General features: G+C 46.2%; 1 protein-coding gene across 10 annotated transcripts in view; it reads right to left on the bottom strand.

Moving 5' to 3' along the window:
• Window positions 1-22,140, bottom strand: part of LOC120038939 (pantothenate kinase 3-like) — a 31,761-nt gene extending 9,621 nt beyond the window's left edge. For all 10 annotated transcript variants that reach the window (XR_005475245.1, XR_005475248.1, XR_005475247.1 and 7 more), the window contains exons 1-5: window positions 21,488-22,140; window positions 20,770-20,916; window positions 12,594-12,799; window positions 6,801-7,051; window positions 766-942 (exon numbers count right to left, since the gene is read on the bottom strand). Coding sequence is in view for 1 of the 10 variants with exons in the window: in XM_038984480.1 (XP_038840408.1) it covers window positions 766-942; window positions 6,801-7,051; window positions 12,594-12,799; window positions 20,770-20,916; window positions 21,488-21,728 (1,022 nt within the window). In the remaining 9 variants the exon portion in view is untranslated. The remainder of the gene's footprint in view (window positions 1-765; window positions 943-6,800; window positions 7,052-12,593; window positions 12,800-20,769; window positions 20,917-21,487) is intronic.
• Between the last annotated feature and the right edge of the window lie 2,323 nt (window positions 22,141-24,463).

Genomic DNA, 24,463 nt, shown 5'->3' with positions numbered 1-24,463 from the left:
CTCCGGCTAATGTTGCTACTGTGTGCACTGATGAATACACTCCGGGTAATGTTGCTACTGTGTGGACTGATGAATACACTCCGGGTAATGTTGCTACTGTGTGCACTGATGAATACACTCCGGGTAATGTTGCTACTGTGTGCACTGATGAATACACTCCGGCTAATGTTGCTACTGTGTGCACTGATGAATACACTCCGGCTAATGTTGCTACTGTGTGCACTGATGAATACACTCCGGGTAATGTTGCTACTGTGTGCACTGATGAATACACTCCGGGTAATGTTGCTACTGTGTGCACTGATGAATACACTCCGGGTAATGTTGCTACTGTGTGCACTGATGAATACACTCCGGGTAATGTTGCTACTGTGTGCACTGATGAATACACTCCGGCTAATGTTGCTACTGTGTGCACTGATGAATACACTCCGGCTAATGTTGCTACTGTGTGCACTGATGAATACACTCCGGGTAATGTTGCTACTGTGTGGACTGATGAATACACTCCGGGTAATGTTGCTACTGTGTGGACTGATGAATACACTCCGGGTAATGTTGCTACTGTGTGGACTGATGAATACACTCCGGGTAATGTTGCTACTGTGTGCACTGATGAATACACTCCGGGTAATGTTGCTACTGTGTGCACTGATGAATACACTCCGGGTAATGTTGCTACTGTGTGCACTGATGAATACACTCCGGCTAATGTTGCTACTGTGTGCACTGATGAATACACTCCGGCTAATGCTAACGGTTTACCTGGAGGCCACAGCCCAGCCGGGGAGGCCGAAGCGCTCGTAGTCCCCGCCGTAGATGTCCCTCACTAGCTTATCAACGTGTGAGCTCTCCCCCTGCGACGCCATCTCCAGAGCCTCCTCGAAGCTGGAGCAGCCAGTCAGTAAACAGCACAGCCCCAGGAATGTCCCTCCACCCAGACTGCACGGGGAAACACAGGACACTGTTATAACCTGTAGTAACCTACCACCATATTCTTTAAAAAAAATCACTCCAAATGTTCCAGGCTCCTCCTTCCTAGGTTCCGGGGGGGGGATGTTTCCGCCTAGGTACAGATCTAGGATCAGCTTCCCCTCTCCCAAATCCTAACCTTAAAGAATGGTGATGGAAATTCAAAATCTGTCCTAAGATCAGAATCTAGGGGATACAGCTCCGTGTCCCCTCCTGCCTCTAGCCATGCAGCACACAGGACCATTATGACAGCACACAGGACCATTATGACAGCACACAGGACCATTATGACAGCACACAGGACCATTATGACAGCACACAGGACCATTATGACAGCACACAGGACCATTATGACCGCACACAGGACCATTATGACAGCACACAGGACCATTATGACAGCACACAGGACCATTATGACAGACAGGGCCTGAGCGGTCATGTGCCAGACCGGGAAACCACCAAGGACAACAAACAGAGGCAAGCGGAGCAACTATAGCCTGGGTACTAGTCTGGTTTAGCAACCATAGCCTGGGTACCAGTCTGGTTTAGCTAGAATTCCATTCCTTGTCAGAACACGGAGTGGAATGTAAGCACAAAACAGATTCTGGATTTCAGGCTAGGACAACCATCAGTCAGTGGAGGAAAAGCTAACAGATAATCAGAGATCCTCTTTATTTTTTTACCCTTATTTACTTCAACTAGGCAAGTCAGTTAAGAACAAATTCTTATTTTCAATGATGGCCTAGGAACGGTGGGTTAACTGCCTTGTTCAGGGGCAGAACGACAGATTTTTACCTTGTCAGCTCGGAGATTCAATCTAGTAACCTTTAGGTTACTGGCGGCCCAACGCTCTAATCACTAGGCTACCTGCCGCCTCTATTAAATTACTAGAGGGGGTATGTCATAAACCCTCAAAGTTCAAAAACAGGGCCAAATGGCAGCCATCTTGGTAACGGAGAAATCCAAAACGAGTAAATTGGAATGAATGGCAGTAGAGGCATACGTGATGCATTTCCTGTTTTTACTAATGCAGGAAAACAAAAGTAAGGCATGTGATGTATCAGAAATGTTGTTATAGAAATACTGTCACCGCCAAATATTGTTGTATAATTAGAAAAATAGTTTATATGGCTTATATACCAATTTTCTGTATAAATAGCCTCTAAAATATATGCAGGAAATCACGGACTACAAAAAATAAATCCAGCCACGTCACGGACACCGATGTCACACTTCCAGACAAACTAAACACCTTCTTTGCCCGATTTGAGGATAATAAAGGAAGGCCAGCATCCCGGAGTCAGCTCTTAAATGTTGACATTGAAACGGGTGTTTTGCGGGTACTATTTAATGAAGCTGCCAGTTGAGGACTTGTAAGGCATCCGTTTCTCAAACTAGACACTCTAATGCACTTGTCCTCTTGCTCAGTTGTGCACCGGGGCCTCCCACTCCTCTTTCTATTCTGGTTAGAGCAAGTTTGCGCTGTTCTGTGAAGGGAGTAGTACACAGCGTTGTACCAGATCTTCAGTTTCTTGGCAATTTCTGATCAATTCGATGTACTTTAAATGGACAAAAAAAGTAGCTTTTCTTTCAAAAACAAGGTAATATCTAAGTGACCCCAAACTTTTGAATGGTAGTGTAGGTCCTGGGTGGCAGGAAGCTTGGCCCCAGTGTTGTATTGGGCCGTATGCGTTACCATACCGGTGATGCAATGCCAGACGGTGATGCAACCGGTCAGGATGCTCTCGATGGTGCGGCTGTAGAACTTTGAGTATCTGGAGACCCATGACAAATCTGTTCAGTCTCCTGAGGGGGAAAAGGTGTTGTCGTGCCCTCTTCACGACTGTCTTGGTGTGCTTGGACCATGATAGTTGGTTGGTGATGTGGACACCAAGGAACTTGAAACTCTCGACCCGTTCCACTACAGCCCCGTCGATGTAAATGGGGGCGTGTTCGGCCCTCCGTTTCCTGTAGTCCACGATCAGCTCATTTGTCATCCTCACGTTGAGGGAGAGGTTGTTGTCCTGGCACCACACTGCCAGGTCTCCGGGCCTCCTTCCTATAGGCCGTCTCATCGTTGTCGGTGATCAGGCCTACCACTGTTGTGTCGTCAGCAAACTTAATGATGGTGTTGGGAGTCGTGCTTGGCCATGCAGGGGGGGGGGGGGGGGAGTACAGGCAGGATGTGTTGTTGCCTACCCTTACCACCTGGGGGCAGCCCGTCAGGAAGTCCAGGATCCAGTTGCAGAGGGAGGTGTTTAATCCCAGGGTCCTTAGCTTAATGATGAGCTTTGAGGGCACTATGGTGTTGAACGCTGAGCTGTAGTCAATGAATAGCATTCTCACAAAGGTGTTCCTTTTGTCCAGATGGGAAAGGGCAGTGTGGAGTGTGATTACGCCATCATTATGCCATTTGTGGATCTGTTGAGGCGATATGCGAATTGGAGTTGATCTTGGATTCCTGGGATGATGGTGTTGATGTGAGCCTTTCAAAGCACTTCATGGCTACCGACGTGAGTGCTATGGGGCGGTGGTCATTTAGTTAGGTTACCTTCGCTTTTCTGGGCACAGGGACTATGGTGGTCTGCTTGAAACAGGTATTACTGACTCGGTCAGGGAGAAGTTGAAAATGTCAGTGAAGACACTTGCCAGTTGGTCTGCGCATGCTCTGAGTACATGTCCTGGTAAATCCGTCTGGCCTCGTGGCCTAATTTTTACATTTAAGTCATTTAGCAGACGCTCTTATCCAGAGCAACTTACAAATTGGTGCATTCACCTTATGATATCCAGTGGAACAACCACTTTACAATAGTGCATCTAAATCTTTTAAGGGGGGGGGGGGGGGGGGGGGGTTAGAAGGATTACTTTATCCTATCCTAGGTATTCCTTAAAGAGGTGGGGTTTCAGGTGTCTCCGGAAGGTGGTGATTGACTCTAATGAATGTTTACCTGTGTTAAAGGTCTTGCTCACATCGGCTACGGAGAGCGTGATCACACAGTCGTCAAGAACAGCTGCTGCTCTCATGCATGGTTCAGTGTTGCTTGCCTCAAAGCGAGTACAAAAGGCATTTAGCTCATCTGGTAGGCTTGCGTCTGGGTTTCCCTTTGTAGTCCATAATAGTTTACAAGCCCTGCGACATCCGACGAGCGTCAGAGCCGGTGTAGTAGGATTCAATCTTAGTCCTGTAATGACGCTTTGCCTGTTTGATGGTTTGTCTGAGAGCATAGAGGGATTTCTTATAAGCGTCCGGATTAGTGTTCCGCTCCTTGAAAGCAGCTCTAGCCTTTAGCTCGATGCGGATGTTGCCTGTAATACATGGCTTCTGGTTGGGATATGTACGTACAGTCACTGTGGGGACGTCGTTGTCGATGCACTTACTGTTGAAGCCGGTGACTGAGGTGGTATAATCCTCAATGCCATTGGATGAATCCTGGAACATAGTCCAGTCTGTGCTAGCAAAACAGTCCTGTAGCATAGCATCCGTGTCATCTGAACACTTCCGTACTGAGCGAGCCACTGGTACTTCCTGCTTTAGTTTTTGCTTGTAAGCAGGAATCAGGAGGATAGAATTATGGTCAGATTTGCCAAATGGAGGGCGAGGGAGAGCTTTGTGCACGTCTCTGTGTGGAGTAAAGGTGGTCTAGAGTTTTTTTCTCCTTTGGTTGCACATGTGCCATGCTGGTAGAAATAAGGTAAAATGGATTTAACTTCACTAGGGTAGGGGGCACTATTTTCACCTCCGGATGAAAAGCGCGCCCAAAGTAAACTGCCTGCTACTCAGGCCCAGAAGCTAGGATATGCATATAATTTGTAGATTGGATAGAAAACACACCAACGTTTCTAAAACTGTTAAAATAATGTCTGTGAGTATAACAGAACTGAAAATGGCAGGCAAAAACCTGAGGAAAATCCATCCAGGAAGTGCCATTACTTTGAAATGGCTGTTTTTCCAATGAAAGCCTATTCACCATTTAAAGGGATCGGACCCAGATCCCGTTCCCTATGGCTTCCACTAGTTGTGAACAGTCTTTAGACATTGTTTCAGGCTTTTATTCTGAAAAATGAGGGAGAATGACAACATTGAGTGAGTGGACCCTGGGATGTCCTCAGAGCTGGTTACTGCACGTGACCGAGAGCACGCCTTTCTTGTTTTCCTTTTATATTGACAAAGCTTTTGTCCGGTTGAAATAATATTGATTATTTAGGCTAAAAACAACCTGAGGATTGATTATAAACATCATTTGACATGTTTCTACGAACTTTACAGATACTATTTGGAATTTTCTCCTGCCTCTTGTGACCGCATTTGAGCCATTCGATTACTGAACAAAACGCGCGAACAAAATGGATGTTTTTGGATATAAAGAGGGACTTTGTCGAACAAAACAAACATTTGTGTAACATGGAGTCTTGTGAGTGCAACCATACGAAGATCATCAAAGGTAAGTGATTCATTTTATTGCTATTTCTGACTTTCGTGACTAATCTACTTGGCTGGTAACTGTTCGTAATGTTTTGTGTGCTGAGCGCTGTCCTCAGATAATCGCATGGTTTGCTTTCGCCGTAAAGCCTTTTTGAAATCTGACACGGCGGCTGGATTAACAAGAAGTTAAGCTTTATTTTGATGTATAACACATATATTTTCAAGAATGTTAAATATTTGAATTGAGTATTTTTGAATTTCGCGCTCTGCAATTTCACTGGATGTTGGCCAGGTGGGACGCTACTGTCCCAGGTACCCATATGAAGTTAAGTTAGTACCATCATCGGTTTGTGGTGGTAAATAGATAAAACTCTCTAGGTAGATAGTGTGGTCTACAGCTTATCATGAGGTACTCTACCTCAGGCGAGTAATACCTCGAGACTTCCTTAATATTAGACATCGCAAACCAGCTTTTATTGACAAATAGATACAGACCGACCACCACCCCTTGTCTTACCAGACGTACCGGTTCTGTCGATCCACAGAAAACACAGCCAAATTAATATTATCCACGTCGTCGTTCAGCTACGACTCGGTGAAACATAAGATACAGTTTTTAATGTCCCGTCAGTAGGATAGTCTCGAACGATCATCCAGTTTATTTCCCACGTCTTATCTTCACACGAATGACGGGGATTTGGGCCTGGTCTCGGAGAAGCAGTATATCCTTCACGTCAGACTCATTAAAGAAAACATCTTTGTCCAGTTCGAGATGAGTAATTGCTGATCTGATATCCAGAAGCTCTTTTCGGTCATAGAAGACGGCAGCAGCAACATTAGGTACAAAATAAGTTACATACTATTCGAAGAAGCACAGTTGGTTAGGAGGCCTTAAAACGGCAGCCATCCCCCCCTCTGGCGCCATTATAAACCAATGCCAAGGCGCCATTATAAACCAATGCCTAGGCAGCCATCTGCCCCCCAGCAGCCAAATCGAACGCTGTGCTCCTTATTGTAACGTTTTATTGGCAACGACCTATAGGCTAATTCAAGTCAGGCTAATATAAGTCAGGCTAATATAAGTCAGGCTAATATAAGTCAGGCTAATATAAGTCAGGCTAATACAGAACAAACTCAGTTCAAAACGCTAAACCATTTCACAGGTTCAAGGTACAACTTGGCCCCATTTCAACATGTAGAGAAAAACATTTCTGAAAGGAAGTGCTTCTCTTTTATCACCTCGGCTACATGTTATAAATCCAGTGAAGTAAAAAAGGAAATTAAATCACAGCAAGAAATAGAAATAGAATCCAAATGTAAGTCTTTTCGGTTTGAATGTGGTTAATAGACACAGGTGACAGTGGCCAAAAGGCTTGACCACAAAGTGACCGTATGCTAACATTACCTGGTTCCAGTTACTCGTTTGTAGTTGTTCTTGGAGTAGACGGCCAGGATGCTGACGCCAGAGCCGATGTTGACCAGCAGCAGAGGGTAGGGGTTCTCCAGTGTGAAGGGTTTCTGGACACAGTGTTCAGGGTCTGTAGGGTTCTCATAGTAGTAACACTCTGAAGGATTGGACACCACTGAGTCTATGTAGAGGACGCCCCGTATCAGACAGTCCAGCTCATCTAGCTTCAGCAGCTGGAGATCAGCCATCTGAGGAGAAGAGAGGACAGGAGGTCAGATATCTGAGAAGAGAGGACAGGAGGTCAGCCATCTGAGGAGAAGAAGAGAGGTCAGGAGGTCAGCCATCTGAGGAGAGAAGAGAGGTCAGGAGGTCAGCCATCTGAGGAGAGAAGAGGACAGGAGGTCAGCCATCTGAGGAGAAGAAGAGGACAGGAGGTCAGCCATCTGAAGAGAGAAGACGACAGGAGGTCAGCCATCTGAGGAGAGAAGAGGACAGGAAGTCAGCCATCTGAGGAGAAGAAGAGGACAGGAGGTCAGCCATCTGAGGAGAAGAAGAGGACAGGAGGTCAGCCATCTGAGGAGAAGAAGAGGACAGGAGGTCAGCCATCTGAGGAGAGAAGAGGACAGGAGGTCAGCCATCTGAGGAGAAGAAGAGGACAGGAGGTCAGCCATCTGAGGAGAAGAAGAGGACAGGAGGTCAGCCATCTGAGGAGAAGAAGAGGACAGGAGGTCAGCCATCTGCGGAGAAGAAGAGGACAGGAGGTCAGCCATCTGCGGAGAAGAAGAGGACAGGAGGTCAGCCATCTGAGGAGAAGAAGAGGACAGGAGGTCAGCCATCTGAGGAGAGAAGAGGACAGGAGGTCAGCCATCTGAGGAGAGAAGAGGACAGGAGGTCAGCCATCTGAGGAGAAGAAGAGGACAGGAGGTCAGCCATCTGAGGAGAAGAAGAGGACAGGAGGTCAGCCATCTGAGGAGAGAAGAGGACAGGAGGTCAGCCATCTGAGGAGAGAAGAGGACAGGAGGTCAGCCATCTGAGGAGAAGAAGAGGACAGGAGGTCAGCCATCTGAGGAGAGAAGAGGACAGGAGGTCAGCCATCTGAGGAGAAGAAGAGGACAGGAGGTCAGCCATCTGAGGAGAAGAAGAGGACAGGAGGTCAGCCATCTGAGGAGAAGAAGAGGACAGGAGGTCAGCCATCTGAGGAGAGAAGAGGACAGGAGGTCAGCCATCTGAGGAGAGAAGAGGACAGGAGGTCAGCCATCTGAGGAGAGAAGAGGACAGGAGGTCAGCCATCTGAGGAGAGAACAGGAGGGCAGCCATCTGAGGAGAGAAGAGGACAGGAGGTCAGCCATCTGAGGAGAAGAAGAGGACAGGAGGTCAGCCATCTGAGGAGAAGAAGAGGACAGGAGGTCAGCCATCTGAGGAGAGAAGAGGACAGGAGGTCAGCCATCTGAGGAGAAGAAGAGGACAGGAGGTCAGCCATCTGAGGAGAAGAAGAGGACAGGAGGTCAGCCATCTGAGGAGAAGAAGAGGACAGGAGGTCAGCCATCTGAGGAGAAGAAGAGGACAGGAGGTCAGCCATCTGAGGAGAGAAGAGGACAGGAGGTCAGCCATCTGAGGAGAGAAGAGGTCAGGAGGTCAGCTATCTGAGGAGAGAAGAGGACAGGAGGTCAGCCATCTGAGGAGAAGAAGAGGACAGGAGGTCAGCCATCTGAGGAGAGAAGAGGACAGGAGGTCAGCCATCTGAGGAGAAGAAGAGGACAGGAGGTCAGCCATCTGAGGAGAAGAAGAGGACAGGAGGTCAGCCATCTGCGGAGAGAAGAGGACAGGAGGTCAGCCATCTGCGGAGAAGAAGAGGACAGGAGGTCAGCCATCTGAGGAGAGAAGAGGACAGGAGGTCAGCCATCTGAGGAGAGAAGAGGACAGGAGGTCAGCCATCTGAGGAGAGAAGAGGACAGGAGGTCAGCCATCTGAGGAGAGAAGAGGACAGGAGGTCAGCCATCTGAGGAGAAGAAGAGGACAGGAGGTCAGCCATCTGAGGAGAGAAGAGGACAGGAGGTCAGCCATCTGAGGAGAGAAGAGGACAGGAGGTCAGCCATCTGAGGAGAGAAGAGGACAGGAGGTCAGCCATCTGAGGAGAGAAGAGGACAGGAGGTCAGCCATCTGAGGAGAGAAGAGGACAGGAGGTCAGCCATCTGAGGAGAAGAAGAGGACAGGAGGTCAGCCATCTGCGGAGAGAAGAGGACAGGAGGTCAGCCATCTGCGGAGAAGAAGAGGACAGGAGGTCAGCCATCTGAGGAGAGAAGAGGACAGGAGGTCAGCCATCTGAGGAGAGAAGAGGACAGGAGGTCAGCCATCTGAGGAGAGAAGAGGACAGGAGGTCAGCCATCTGAGGAGAGAAGAGGACAGGAGGTCAGCCATCTGAGGAGAAGAAGAGGACAGGAGGTCAGCCATCTGAGGAGAGAAGAGGACAGGAGGTCAGCCATCTGAGGAGAGAAGAGGACAGGAGGTCAGCCATCTGAGGAGAAGAAGAGGACAGGAGGTCAGCCATCTGAGGAGAAGAAGAGGACAGGAGGTCAGCCATCTGAGGAGAAGAAGAGAGGACAGGAGGTCAGATATCTGAGGAGAAGAAGAGAGGACAGGAGGTCAGCCATCTGAGGAGAGAAGAGGACAGGAGGTCAGCCATCTGAGGAGAGAAGAGGACAGGAGGTCAGCCATCTGAGGAGAGAATAGGACAGGAGGTCAGCCATCTGAGGAGAAGAAGAGGACAGGAGGTCAGCCATCTGAGGAGAAGAAGAGGACAGGAGGTCAGCCATCTGAGGAGAGAAGAGGAGGTCAGCCATCTGAGGAGAGAAGAGGAGGTCAGCCATCTGAGGAGAGAAGAGGAGGTCAGGAGGTCAGCCATCTGAGGAGAGAAGAGGAGGTCAGGAGGTCAGCCATCTGAGGAGAGAAGAGGAGGTCAGGAGGTCAGCCATCTGAGGAGAGAAGAGGAGGTCAGGAGGTCAGCCATCTGAGGAGAGAAGAGGAGGTCAGGAGGTCAGCCATCTGAGGAGAGAAGAGGAGGTCAGGAGGTCAGCCATCTGAGGAGAGAAGAGGACAGGAGGTCAGCCATCTGAGGAGAGAAGAGGACAGGAGGTCAGCCATCTGAGGAGAGAAGAGGAGGTCAGCCATCTGAGGAGAGAAGAGGAGGTCAGCCATCTGAGGAGAGAAGAGGAGGTCAGCCATCTGAGGAGAGAAGAGGACAGGAGGTCAGCCATCTGAGGAGAAGAAGAGGACAGGAGGTCAGCCATCTGAGGAGAAGAAGAGGACAGGAGGTCAGCCATCTGAGGAGAAGAAGAGGACAGGAGGTCAGCCATCTGAGGAGAAGAAGAGGACAGGAGGTCAGCCATCTGAGGAGAAGAAGAGGACAGGAGGTCAGCCATCTGAGGAGAGAACAGGAGGGCAGCCATCTGAGGAGAGAAGAGGACAGGAGGTCAGCCATCTGAGGAGAAGAAGAGGACAGGAGGTCAGCCATCTGAGGAGAAGAAGAGGACAGGAGGTCAGCCATCTGAGGAGAGAAGAGGACAGGAGGTCAGCCATCTGAGGAGAAGAAGAGGACAGGAGGTCAGCCATCTGAGGAGAAGAAGAGGACAGGAGGTCAGCCATCTGAGGAGAAGAAGAGGACAGGAGGTCAGCCATCTGAGGAGAGAAGAGGACAGGAGGTCAGCCATCTGAGGAGAGAAGAGGTCAGGAGGTCAGCCATCTGAGGAGAGAAGAGGACAGGAGGTCAGCCATCTGAGGAGAAGAAGAGGACAGGAGGTCAGCCATCTGAGGAGAGAAGAGGACAGGAGGTCAGCCATCTGAGGAGAGAAGAGGAGGTCAGGAGGTCAGCCATCTGAGGAGAAGAAGAGGACAGGAGGTCAGCCATCTGAGGAGAAGAAGAGGACAGGAGGTCAGCCATCTGAGGAGAGAAGAGGACAGGAGGTCAGCCATCTGAGGAGAGAAGAGGACAGGAGGTCAGCCATCTGAGGAGAGAATACGACAGGAGGACAGCCATCTGAGGAGAAGAAGAGGACAGGAGGTCAGCCATCTGAGGAGAGAATACGACAGCAGGTCAGCCATCTGAGGAGAAGAAGAGGACAGGAGGTCAGCCATCTGAGGAGAGAATACGACAGGAGGTCAGCCATCTGAGGAGAGAAGAGGACAGGAGGTCAGCCATCTGCGGAGAAGAAGAGGACAGGAGGTCAGCCATCTGAGGAGAGAACAGGAGGTCAGCCATCTGAGGAGAGAAGAGGACAGGAGGTCAGCCATCTGAGGAGAGAAGAGGACAGGAGGTCAGCCATCTGAGGAGAGAAGAGGAGGTCAGGAGGGCAGCCATCTGAGGAGAGAAGAGGAGGTCAGGAGGGCAGCCATCTGAGGAGAAGAAGAGGACAGGAGGTCAGCCATCTGAGGAGAAGAAGAGGACAGGAGGTCAGCCATCTGAGGAGAAGAAGAGGACAGGAGGTCAGCCATCTGAGGAGAAGAAGAGGACAGGAGGTCAGCCATCTGAGGAGAAGAGAGGACAGGAGGTCAGCCATCTGAGGAGAAGAGAGGACAGGAGGTCAGCCATCTGAGGAGAGAAGAGGACAGGAGGTCAGCCATCTGAGGAGAGAAGAGGAGGTCAGGAGGTCAGCCATCTGAGGACAGGAGGTTATTTTCCTCAATTCATCATATAATAGCATTCAAAAAATATTGTAAAGAATTGCCTAATACATTTACTGACTATACCAAACATTAGGAACACCTTCCTCATATTGAGTTGCACCTCCCCATTTTGCCCTCAGAACAGCCTCAATTCGTCAGGACATGGACTCTACAAGGTGTTGAAAACGTTCCACAGGGATGCTGGCCCATGTTGATGCCAATTCTTCCCACAGTTGTGTCAAGTTGGCAGGATGTCTTTTGGGTGGTGGACCATCCTTGATAAACACGGGAAACTGTTGAGCGTGAAAAACCCAGCAGAGTGGCAGTTCTTTACACAAACCGGTTCCTGGCACCTACTACCAAACCCTGTTCAAAAGACACTTTAATATTTTGTCTTGTCCATTCACCCTCTGAATGGCACACAGACACAATCCATGTCTCAATTGTCTCAAGGCTTAAAAAGCCTTCTTTAACCACCCGTCTCCTCCCCTTCATCTACACTGATTGAAGTGGATTTAACAGGTGACATCAATAAGGGATCATAGCTTTCACCTGGATTCACCTGGTCAGTCTATGTCATGGAAAGAGCAGGTGTTCCTAATGTTTTGTACACTCAGTGCATATATTCACTTAAAATCAATTAACATCAGGAAGAAAATTATTAACCTTTCTGATCATGTGGTGTCTTACAACAAAAAATCCCCCCCTCCCCCGCCAAGCTTCTCAATGTATTAATAGGCTTCTGGAAGAGACGGGACAATTCATCACACAACATTACGCAGGTTGCCATTAGTGATCAATCTAGTACTGGTTGCAGTACTGAGCGTTTCCCTTCAGATAGGCCAGCTGCAAAATGCCAAAGACCAAAATTGGCTAATTTGTAAAAAAAAATGACTATACATTTTTTTGGTTGCTGTTGCTTTTATGGTCTTAATTTAAAGGTTAGTCATTAGGATTAGCAGTGTGTTTAAGGTCAGGGTTCATTTGAGGGTTAAAAACATACTAGGACTTTGTGGCTGTGCCTGCTAGCGACCACTCTGAGGCGAGAAATGCTAACCTGCAAACATTACAGTCACTAGAGGGATGATCGCTCTCTTTCCCGCTAAAATCTTTTCCCTTTACTGAACCCACCTGGCGGAAGTCGAACTCAAACTTGTAGGCACCCCCTCCGGTGGCACAGAGGGTGGTGTGGAGGCTGGAGAAGTGCTTGTTGCGCGCCATCTGTAGGAAGGCCGGCAGATCCTGGGTGGGGAAACGGATGAAGTGGAGGTTTCCTGTGCGTCCGCATATCGTCAGGTCCTTCATCTCCAGGTGAACATCTCTGATCCCAGTCTTACCTAGCTCCACAGATTCACCGTCAGAAGGATTACTTTTCTTAGTCCATATTGTGCATTTCTTTTACCCCCCCATCAGATACACCCCCCCTCCCCTCAGATACACCCCCCCCCCCCCCCCCCAGATACAGATCCATTGAGCTTAGGGTTAATTAATGTTGCTGCACGGATATCGAGAAGGGTGCAACTGCAGACCACAATTCAGGGCATTCCTGCATCTGGGCATTCCAGCATCTGCAGGATCTAACTACTTCTACTGGGGGGTCCTGGGAATGCCCACATGCAGGAACGCCCACGAATTGCGGTCTGCAGTTGCATCCTTCTCGATATCCGTGCAGCAACTTTCATTAACCCTAACCCTAAGCTCCACCTTGCCAGGATTTTGGATTTTCGTTGAGGTTTGCGTCATATAGAAATGAAATGGTAAATATAGCTTTACTGCATTAGCTAGCTAGCTAGTTAGTAGTGCATAAGTAAACAAACTTCTCAAAGACAATAAGTTAACTAGCAAGATAGCTATATGCCTGGCCCTTGTGCTAACTAGCAAGCTAGCTACATGCCTTACCCTTGCGCTAACTAGCAGGCTAGCTACACGCCTTGCCCTTACTAGCAGGCTAGCTATATGCATTGCCCTTACTAGCAGGCTAGCTATATGCATTGCCCTTGCGCTAACTAGCAGGCTAGCTATATTCCTTGCCCTTACTAGCAGGCTAGCTATATGCCTTGCCCTTGCGCTAACTAGCAGGCTAGCTATATGCATTGCGCTAACTAGCAGGCTAGCTATATGCCTTGCGCTAACTAGCAGGCTAGCTATATGCATTGCCCTTACTAGCAGGCTAGCTATATGCATTGCCCTTACGCTAACTAGCAGGCTAGATATATGCCTTGCCCTTGTGCTAACTAGCAGGCTAGCTATATGCATTGCCCTTGCGCTAACTAGCAGGCTAGCTACATGCATTGCCCTTACTAGCAGGCTAGCTATATGCATTGCCCTTACGCTAACTAGCAGGCTAGCTATATGCATTGCCCTTACGCTAACTAGCAGGCAAGATATATGCATTGCCCTTACGCTAACTAGCAGGCAAGATATATGCATTGCCCTTACGCTAACTAGCAGGCAAGATATATGCATTGCCCTTACGCTAACTAGCAGGCTAGCTATATGCATTGCCCTTACTAGCAGGCTAGCTATATGCCTTGCGCTAACTAGCAGGCTAGCTATATGCATTGCCCTTACTAGCAGGCTAGCTATATGCATTGCCCTTACGCTAACTAGCAGGCAAGATATATGCATTGCCCTTACGCTAACTAGCAGGCAAGATATATACATTGCCCTTACGCTAACTAGCAGGCTAGCTATATGCCTTGCGCTAACTAGCAGGCTAGCTATATGCATTGCCCTTACTAGCAGGCTAGGTATATGCCTTGCGCTAACTAGCAGGCTAGCTATATGCATTGCCCTTACTAGCAGGCTAGCTATATGCATTGCCCTTACGCTAACTAGCAGGCAAGATATATGCATTGCCCTTACGCTAACTAGCAGGCAAGATATATACATTGCCCTTACGCTAACTAGTAGGCTAGATATATTCCTTGCGCTAACTAGCAGGCTAGCTATATGCATTGCGCTAACTAGCAGGCTAGCTATATGCCTTGCGCTAACTAGCAGGCTAGCTATATGCCTTGCGCTAACTAGCAGGCTAGCTATATGCCTTGCGCTAACTAGCAGGCTAGCTATATGCATTGCGCTAACTAGCAGGCTAGCTATATGCCTTGCGCTAACTAGCAGGCTAGCTATATGCCTTGCGCTAACTAGCAGGCTAGCTATATGCCTTGCGCTAACTAGCAGGCTAGCTATATGCATTGCCCTTACTAGCAGGCTAGCTATATGCATTGCCCTTACTAGCAGGCTAGCTATATGCATTGCCCTTACTAGCAGGCTAGCTATATGCATTGCCCTTACTAGCAGGCTAGCTATATGCATTGCCCTTACTAGCAGGCTAGCTATATGTCTTGTTCTTTAGGGTGGCTTCATTCCATCCATGGCAGCCTCTCACTCAGCACCACCTTGTCGTCAGTGAACACTCATCCCCAGTCTAAGTACTATACATGGAACATCTATGTCTTCTGGAGAGTTACGGTTCATCTTATCGTTACGCTCTACTACAAACCTGTGGATAGTCCTTTAACACTTAAATCAAAGTTATAATGTTGCCACCTATAAGATTTGATAATAGGTCACAGTTTTTTTAATTAGGTTGATTATGTTCAAATGACAGTTCAAATGACAGTTCAATCATTTTTAAAAACACATTTTCACTTAAGTCATTATGGGATATTGTGTGTAGATAAACATTTTTTTAATCCATTTTGAATTTAGGCTGTAACAACAAAATGTGGAAAAGTCAAGGGGTATGAATACTTTCTGAGCTGTATATAGAGCCTCCCGAAAGTATTCAGACCCCTTGACTTTTTCCCACATTTGGCTACTTCACAGCCTTATTCTAAAATTGATTACATTTCAGTCTCATAGCAAAGGGTCTGAATACTTACGAAAATAAGGTATTGTTTTTTATTTTTTAATACATTTTGCACAAATTTCTAAAAACCTGTTTTCACTGTCATTATGGGGTATTGTGTGAAGATACCTGAGGATTTCTTAAAAAAAAACAAATTTTAAATACATTTTCGAATGGATATGACTTAAAAAAAAAAAAAAAAAAAATCCATATTGATTAGTACAACCCCCTCCCCCCCCTAAAAAAAAGTAGCCTATGCCTAAAGGGCAGAATCAGGATTATTTGCATGAATTCAGTGGCCATTTTGTTTTGAATCCTCCATCCCAAGTGCATTAGAAAGCTGCTACCCAAACACAGTCTGGCTGGGCCGGAATTATTAAAGGGTACTACCCTAAAATGATCTACATTTCTCAAATGGTACCCTGATGTGGTTTAAGCACTGTTGTGGACTTAGAAAATTAACAAAATTGGATGTTCTATGGGGAGGGAAGAAGAAAAAGAAGAAGAAGTTATTCTGCCCGCTAGAGGACTTTTCAGAAAAGAACATACGTCACTTTGAAATCAGCAATAAATACAGATTTAACAGTCTCTTTTCTTTGCTTTTACAGTAAATCTATCCAAATCAGCGTAAGAACACAAGGGCAGCTAATTAAAAAAAAGATGGCTAGTCATTATTAGCCTGCTTCTGTATGGAATGCAGGTGCATTATGGGACACAGGCATTATTGATTAACTTAGGTGCGACCAAATAGGTGCGACCAAATCATGTGCCAGTGCCACCAAGGGAAAGAGTTAGTGTAGAACTCTGCAGGTATTGTTCCAGCCTTACATAGAACATCAGCTCTTACCCAGGTAATGGAATACAGTGCAGGGCCACTAGAGAATGTGACAACACTGGTTACCAGTACTACTTGACAGACAGCATTTTGTGATTATGATTTTTGACCCTGCTGGTTATCTATGAACGTTTGAACATCTTGAAGAATGATCTGGCCTTAATGGCCATGTACTCTTATAATCTCCACCCGGCACAGCCAGAAGAGGACTGGCCACCCCTCAGAGCCTGGTTCCACGACAGCCTTTATAATCGAACGCTTGTGACCACACACACATCTAAATATTGCACTGTGGGAGAAAACATCTTAAAGTAGAAATAGAATGAAACAAACAGGCATTCTATTGTTGCTCTATTGCTCTATTATAGTGGCTACTATAGTAGACATTGATCAAGTGCACAAGGCTACATGAGTGCAAAAAAATAATTCACTGAGTAAAAACAAAAGTATAACCCCCGCACTCTCTCACACACACACACACACACACACACACACACACACACACACACACACACACACACACACACACACACACACACACACACACACACACACACACACACACACACATTACTTTCAAGTTCAACACAACAAAACAATGTCTTTGGGCTACACTACACTTCCTGCCTGTGGACATCTGTTCTACAATGTGCCAGCAGCAGTGAGGAAGAAGGAAAGTGTGTGGTGTTCCTTTCACCTCCATAGTGGCATCCATCTTAAGCCAGGCCCAGTTTAATTAAGCCAGGCCCAGTTTAATTAAGCCAGGCCCAGTTTAATTAAGCCAGGCCCAGTTTAAGCCAGGCCCAGTTTAATTAAGCCAGGCCCAGTTTAATTAAGCCAGGCCCAGTTTAATTAAGCCAGGCCCAGTTTAAGCCAGGCCCAGTTTAATTAAGCCAGGCCCAGTTTAAGCCAGGCCCAGTTTAATTAAGCCAGGCCCAGTTTAATTAAGCCAGGCCCAGTTTAATTAAGCCAGGCCCAGTTTAAGCCAGGCCCAGTTTAATTAAGCCAGGCCCAGTTTAATTAAGCCAGGCCCAGTTTAAGCCAGGCCCAACTCCAGCTACACTTGATCCCTGAATCCACTTGTTTAACAAGTAACACCTCATTTTCACCTAATTCTCTCATTCTGAAAATTAACCACATTCTGTAGAGGGAAAACATTACTTAACAGATAGTGGTTAGTTCGTTAGCTAGTTAACATTTCACACAGATTGCCAGGGTCCAGTAAGCAACTAACGCGTTATAACTTGAGGAATGGCAAGGAGTAGTTTACCAGTTAATACTATAGTGAATTGGTTAGGTTACTAACGTTAGCTGTCTGATGTTGTAACGTTAGCTAGCTAACGTTAGCTGTCTGATGTTGTAACGTTAGCTAGCTAACGTTAGCTGTCTGATGTTGTCTAACGTTAGCTGTCTGATGTTGTCTAACGTTAGCTGTCTGATGTTGTAACGCTGTCTGATGTTGTAACGTTAGCTAGCTAACGTTAGCTCTTCTGATGTTGTGTCTGACTTTAATAACAACACCATATTTGATCAGTAAATTAGCTATTTAGTAAATTAGCTATTTCTGTATTTAATTTAAGAAATTTGCTAAAATGTCTAAGAACATGTTTTCTCTTTGTCATTATGGGGTTTTGTGTGTTGATGTGGAATAAGTAAAGGGGTATGAATAGTTCCTGAAGGCACTATATATAGTCTTGTAATTACACTTATATTGTTATGCAAAGACAATGTAAATGTTGGGCTCTCTCTCATTATGGGGTACGTACCAGTTGGATAGGTACATATGCTTTGTTATAGGATTTAGTGAATCTTCTAGATGGGCTGTCTGTCAGCCTTCTAGATGGACTGTCTGTCAGCCTTCTAGGTGGACTGTCTGTCAGCCTTCTAGGTGGACTGTCTGTCAGCCTTCTAGATGGCCTGACTGTCAGCCTTCTAGATGGACTGTCTGTCAGCCTTCTAGATGGACTGTCTGTCAGCCTTCTAGATGGACTGTCTGTCAGCCTTCTAGATGGACTGACTGTCAGCCTTCTAGATGGACTGACTGTCAGCCTTCTAGATGGACTGTCTGTCAGCCTTCTAGATGGACTGTCTGTCAGCCTTCTAGATGGACTGTCTGTCAGCCTTCTAGATGGACTGTCTGTCAGCCTTCTAGATGGACTGTCTGTCAGCCTTCTAGATGGACTGTCTGTCAGCCTTCTAGATGGACTGTCTGTCAGCCTTCTAGATGGACTGTCTGTCAGCCTTCTAGATGGACTGTCTGTCAGCCTTCTAGATGGTCTGACTGTCAGCCTTCTAGATGGACTGTCTGTCAGCCTTCTAGATGGACTGTCTGTCAGCCTTCTAGATGGACTGTCTGTCAGCCTTCTAGATGGACTGTCTGTCAGCCTTCTAGATGGACTGACTGTCAGCCTTCTAGATGGACTGACTGTCAGCCTTCTAGATGGACTGACTGTCAGCCTTCTAGATGGACTGACTGTCAGCCTTCTAGATGGACTGTCTGTCAGCCTTCTAGATGGACTGTCTGTCAGCCTTCTAGATGGACTGTCTGTCAGCCTTCTAGATGGACTGTCTGTCAGCCTTCTAGATGGACTGTCTGTCAGCCTTCTAGATGGACTGTCTGTCAGCCTTCTAGATGGACTGTCTGTCAGCCTTCTAGATGGACTGTCTGTCAGCCTTCTAGATGGACTGTCTGTCAGCCTTCTAGATGGACTGTCTGTCAGCCTTCTAGATGGACTGTCTGTCAGCCTTCTAGATGGACTGTCTGTCAGCCTTCTAGATGGTCTGACTGTCAGCCTTCTAGATGGACTGTCTGTCAGCCTTCTAGATGGACTGTCTGTCAGCCTTCTAGATGGACTGTCTGTCAGCCTTCTAGATGGACTGTCTGTCAGCCTTCTAGATGGACTGTCTGTCAACCTGATAATGTAAACCTCATCTATAGGATCTTCTTTCCAGAGGTGTTTTAACATTCTGTAGGCTATACATGTTCCCTGTGAACACCTGTAATGGACAATCAATACAATTGAAAATGACATGGCAGGTGAGGTCTTACCATAGGCTGCAATAGGTCTATAGTCTGGGCCAGGTGAGTTCTTACCATAGGCTGTGTTAGGTCTATAGTCTGGGCCAGGTGAGGTCTTACCATAGGCTGTATTAGGTCTATAGTCTGGGCCAGGTGAGGTCTTACCATAGGCTGTATTAGGTCTATAGTCTGGGCCAGGTGAGGTCTTACCATAGGCTGTGTTAGGTCTATAGTCTGGGCCATGTGAGGTCTTACCATAGGTAAGCTGGGACCAGGAGACTGAAAAATAGCTTCTATCTCAAGGCCATCAGACTGTTAAAACAGCTATCACAAACACAGAGAGGATGTTGCCTACATACAGTCTTGAAATCATTGGCCACTTTAAGAAATGGATCACTAGTCACTTTAATAATGTTCATATATCTTGCATTACCCATCCAATATGGATATACTGTATACTCTTATACCATATATTGCATCTTGCTTATGCCAGTGTAACGGATGTGAAATGGCTAGCTAGTTAGCGGGTACGCGCTACTAGCGTTTCAATCAGTTACGTCACTTGCTCTGAAACCTAGAAGTAGTGTTGCCCCTTGCTCTGCAAGGGCCGCGGCTTTTGTGGAGCGATGGGTAACGACGCTTCGTGGGTGTCAGTTGCTGATGTGTGCAGAGGGTCCCTGGTTCGCGCCCGTGTCGGGGCGAGGGGACGACGTAAAGTTATACTGTTACATTGGTGCCGTGACCCGGATCACTGGTTGCTGCGGAAAAGGAGGAGGTTGAAAGGGGGGTGAGTGTAACGGATGTGAAATGGCTAGCTAGTTAGCGGGTAAGCGCTACTAGCGTTTCAATCAGTTACGTCACTTGCTCTGAAACCTAGAAGTAGTGTTGCCCCTTGCTCTGCAAGGGCCGCGGCTTTTGTGGAGCGATGGGTAACGACGCTTCGTGGGTGTCAGTTGTTGATGTGTGCAGAGGGTCCCTGGTTCGCGCCCGTGTCGGGGCGAGGGGACGACGTAAAGTTATACTGTTACACCAGTCAGTCATTGCCCATCCATATATTTATAAATTGTTATTCCATCCCTTTACTTAGACTTGTGTGTATTAGGTAGTTGTGGAATTGTTAGATATTGCTGCACTGTCGGAACTAGAAGCACAAGTCGAGAGATCGAAAAACAGCTTCTATCTCAAGGCCATCAGACTGCTAAACAGCAATCACTAACTCAGAGACGCTGCTGCCTACATTGAGACCCAATCACTGGACACTTTAACAAATGGATCATTAGTCACTTTAAACAACGCCACTTTAAATAATGCCACTTTAAATAATGTTCACATATCTTACATTACTCATATCACATGTATGTACTGTATTTTATACCAAATACTGCACCTTGCCTATGCTGCTCAGCCATCGCTCATCTATATACTTATATATATATACATATTCTCATTCACCACTTTAGATTTGTTGGGGAATTGTTAGATTACGTGTTAGATATTACTGCACTGTCGTGAACTAGAAGCACAAGCATTATGCTACACTAGCAATAACATCTGCTAACCATGTGTGTGTGTGACCAATAAAATGTGATTTGATTCTTACCGTAGGCTATGTTGGAGGTCAGGTAGCGCCGGATGCTCTTTAGGTTCTCTACCTCCTCCTGCTCCTCCTCGGCTGTGATATCTTTGGGCTCAAAATAGACCAGCTTCACCAGGGTGCCACCGATGTCCATCCCAAACCAGGGGAAGGCTGTATAGACACAGAGACCAAACAGAAAGAGACGAGGAAACAAATATTTGTTCATAAAAATGTCAGCAACAGTACATACAAATAGAGTTGCTGCATAGCGACAGGTCTGGAAGTGATTAGGAGGGAGGGTGAACAGCAAAGCAAATGTCAACAACACACTACAGTACACAATGAGTTATCATTGACAATGACAGCGCTGGTTACTGCGCAATCCCAACACATCTGTAAGGGTTGGCATCAAATAACACTACAATATATATTAAAATGTCAACTGTTTCTTAAAATGTCGGGCAATCGTGACACCAAAGCTTGTTGAACGGTCTTCTTCATCAATACAATGCTAATAAATATGACAATAACAGTAGACCGCTGTGTATACACGGTCCTCCCCTAAGGCAGTGTGTACTGAGACGCCATCTTGTCTGCCTGCTGCTGAAAAACAGCCAAGTCAACAGCTAGTTCACATTGTAGAACTGGACATGACCACAGAGAAGGCAGTTATTTGCAGTTCTCTCTTATGCTGCCGTTAGCCAACATTAGCAAGATAAGTAAAAGTTACTGTTCAACGTACGTGGCCTGATCTTTCTCAGGGAGTCAATCCTTTGCCTTGACGAATAGTTGGACGTGGACGTGCGTCGTTCATCGGTGGCACTTCCCCCGGCCGTAGTTGTCTCCATGTTGTTACTGTCTAATCCAAAATTATTCGACTCGTCACTCCTTGAACGCGACTGCTTCGGTGGAGGCTCCGCCGCGTCTTCGTTTTCCCCGGTCTCCGGTTCATTCTCGCCGTGGTGGCCATTCCGCTCTTCCATTGAATACAATTGAAGAATGACGTCTTGATATACAATTCGTATTCAATTCTGCGTTCCGATTGAGATAATATCTAAAGCTGACAAGGTAGCTAAATAAAATGGATATTGTTAGCTATAAAAAAAAAAATGTTGCCAATGTTTTGATGTCAGTTCGTTTTCACAACAAGATGATGCTGAAGAGTGGCAGGAGCTCTGAGCCAATTCCTTCTAACCTAAACGTAGCGATCCCTCCAAGAATGTTCTCGTCGGTCAAAGGGATCAAGTTTTTGTCAAAAGTATATATTTTTTTTGTTGAATTTAAGCTAACTCTAAACCATTTTCATAACATTAACCTAATTATCCTGTTACGATAATTCGAAAAGTCCAAATCTGACATTATTTATTTATTTTTTTTACAAAAGCTGGATCCCTTCTAGCCATGACCGTTCTAGTCATGTCATTGGACAATAATGGTTCCGCGTTCAATAGAAGGTGGGGAATATAGCACCAAGAGTTTAAATTTAGGTAATTTAGCACAGTGGTTCCCAACCGTTTTCAGTTAATGTACCACCAACTGAATTTTGCTTTCCCCTCATATGCATTTTACCAGAGGGCTATGGTCTCATCAAGCCCCCCCTATGGATAGGCCAAGTACCCCCTGGAACCACTTATTTAGCAGACACTCCTATGCAGAGCAATTTACACGAGCAATTAGTACCTTGCTCAAGGGCACAGAGAGATTTTACACCTAGTCAGCTCGGGGATTTGAACCAGCAATCTTTCAGTTATTGGCCCAACCACTAGGTTACCTGCAACCCTCTTAAAGATACATTTACAATGTACATTTATTTTCACAACCTCTTGAAAGGAAATTGGTGAATTGCTCACTGTTTAGACATAATTTATAGAATAGATAATGAAACACCCATGTCAACTGGGTGAAATACCACAGCAGCAATATTTGTGACCTGTTGCCACAAGAAAAGGGCAACCAGTGAAGAACAAACACCACTGTACATACAACCCATATTTATATTTATTTATTTTCCCTTTTGCAGTTTAACTATTTGCACATCGTTACAACACTGTATCTAGACATAATATGACATTTGAAATGTCTCTATTCCTTTGGAACTTTTGTGAGTGTAATGTTTACTGTTCATTTCACTTATTATCTATTTCACTTGCTCTGGCAATGTTAACATATGTTTTGCCAATTTTTTATTTAACTAACAAATCCTTATTTACAATGAAGGCCTAGGAACAGTGGGTTAACTGCCTTGTTCAGGGGCAAAACAAGAGATTTTTACCTTGTCAGCTCGGGGATTCGATCTAGCAACCTTTTAGTTACTGGCCCAACGCTCTAACGGTTATTGTGGGGTGGCAGGTAGCCTAGTGGTTAGAGTCTAACCACTAGGCTACCTGCCACCCCACAATAAAGCCCTTTGAATTAATCATGAGTGAGCAGCAGAATTGTATTGATTGTCCATTACAGGTGTACATAGGGAACATGTATAGCCTACAGAATGTTAAAACACCTTTGGAGAGAAGATCCTATAGATGAGGTTTACATTATCAGGTTTACAGACAGTCCATCTAGAAGGCTGACAGACAGTCCATCTAGAAGGCTGACAGACAGTCCATCTAGAAGGCTGACAGACAGTCCATCTAGAAGGTTGACAGACAGTCCATCTAGAAGGCTGACAGACAGCCCATCTAGAAGGCTGACAGACAGTCCATCTAGAAGGCTGACAGACAGTCCATCTAGAAGGCTGACAGTCAGTCCATCTAGAAGGCTGACAGTCAGTCCATCTAGAAGGCTGACAGACAGTCCATCTAGAAGGCTGACAGACAGTCCATCTAGAAGGCTGACAGACAGTCCATCTAGAAGGTTTCCAGACAGTCCATCTAGAAGGCTGACAGACAGTCCATCTATAAGGTTTACAGACAGTCCATCTATAAGGTTTACAGACAGTCCATCTAGAAGGCTGACAGACAGTCCATCTAGAAGGCTGACAGACAGTCCATCTAGAAGGCTGACAGACAGTCCATCTAGAAGGCTGACAGACAGTCCATCTAGAAGGCTGACAGACAGTCCATCTAGAAGGCTGACAGACAGTCCATCTAGAAGGCTCACAGACAGTCCATCTAGAAGGCTGACAGTCAGTCCATCTAGAAGGCTGACAGACAGTCCATCTAGAAGGCTCACAGACAGTCCATCTAGAAGGCTCACAGACAGTCCATCTAGAAGGCTGACAGACAGTCCATCTAGAAGATTCACTAAATCCTATAACAAAGCATATGTACCTATCCAACTGGTACGTACCCCATAATGAGAGAGAGCCCAACATTTACATTGTCTTTGCATAACAATATAAGTGTAATTACAAGACTATATATAGTGCCTTCAGAAAGAATTCATACCCCTTGACTTATTGCACATCAACACACAAAACCCCATAATGACAAAGAGAAAACATGTTCTTAGACATTTTAGCAAATGTCTTAAATTAAAAACAGAAATAGTTAATTTTCTGTCATACAACAAAATGTGGAATAAGTCATGAAGCCTAACACACTTGGTTACCTGTCGTCCAAAATGTTAGACTTTAACTAATCTGTCTATTGAATATTCTTCCAAGAGTCTTGATGATCATCCAGGTGCTTTTTTTGGCAAACTTGAGTCAACTTTTTGGATGAAATGGGTCCCATTATGTCTGGAGAAAACCAAACACTGCATTCCACAGTAAGAACCT

This window comes from Salvelinus namaycush, unplaced genomic scaffold (assembly GCF_016432855.1).
Source record: "Salvelinus namaycush isolate Seneca unplaced genomic scaffold, SaNama_1.0 Scaffold244, whole genome shotgun sequence".
Lineage (NCBI taxonomy): Eukaryota > Metazoa > Chordata > Actinopteri > Salmoniformes > Salmonidae > Salvelinus > Salvelinus namaycush.
Note: the sequence above shows the minus strand (reverse complement) of the source record. Positions and strands in the feature narration are given on the sequence as shown.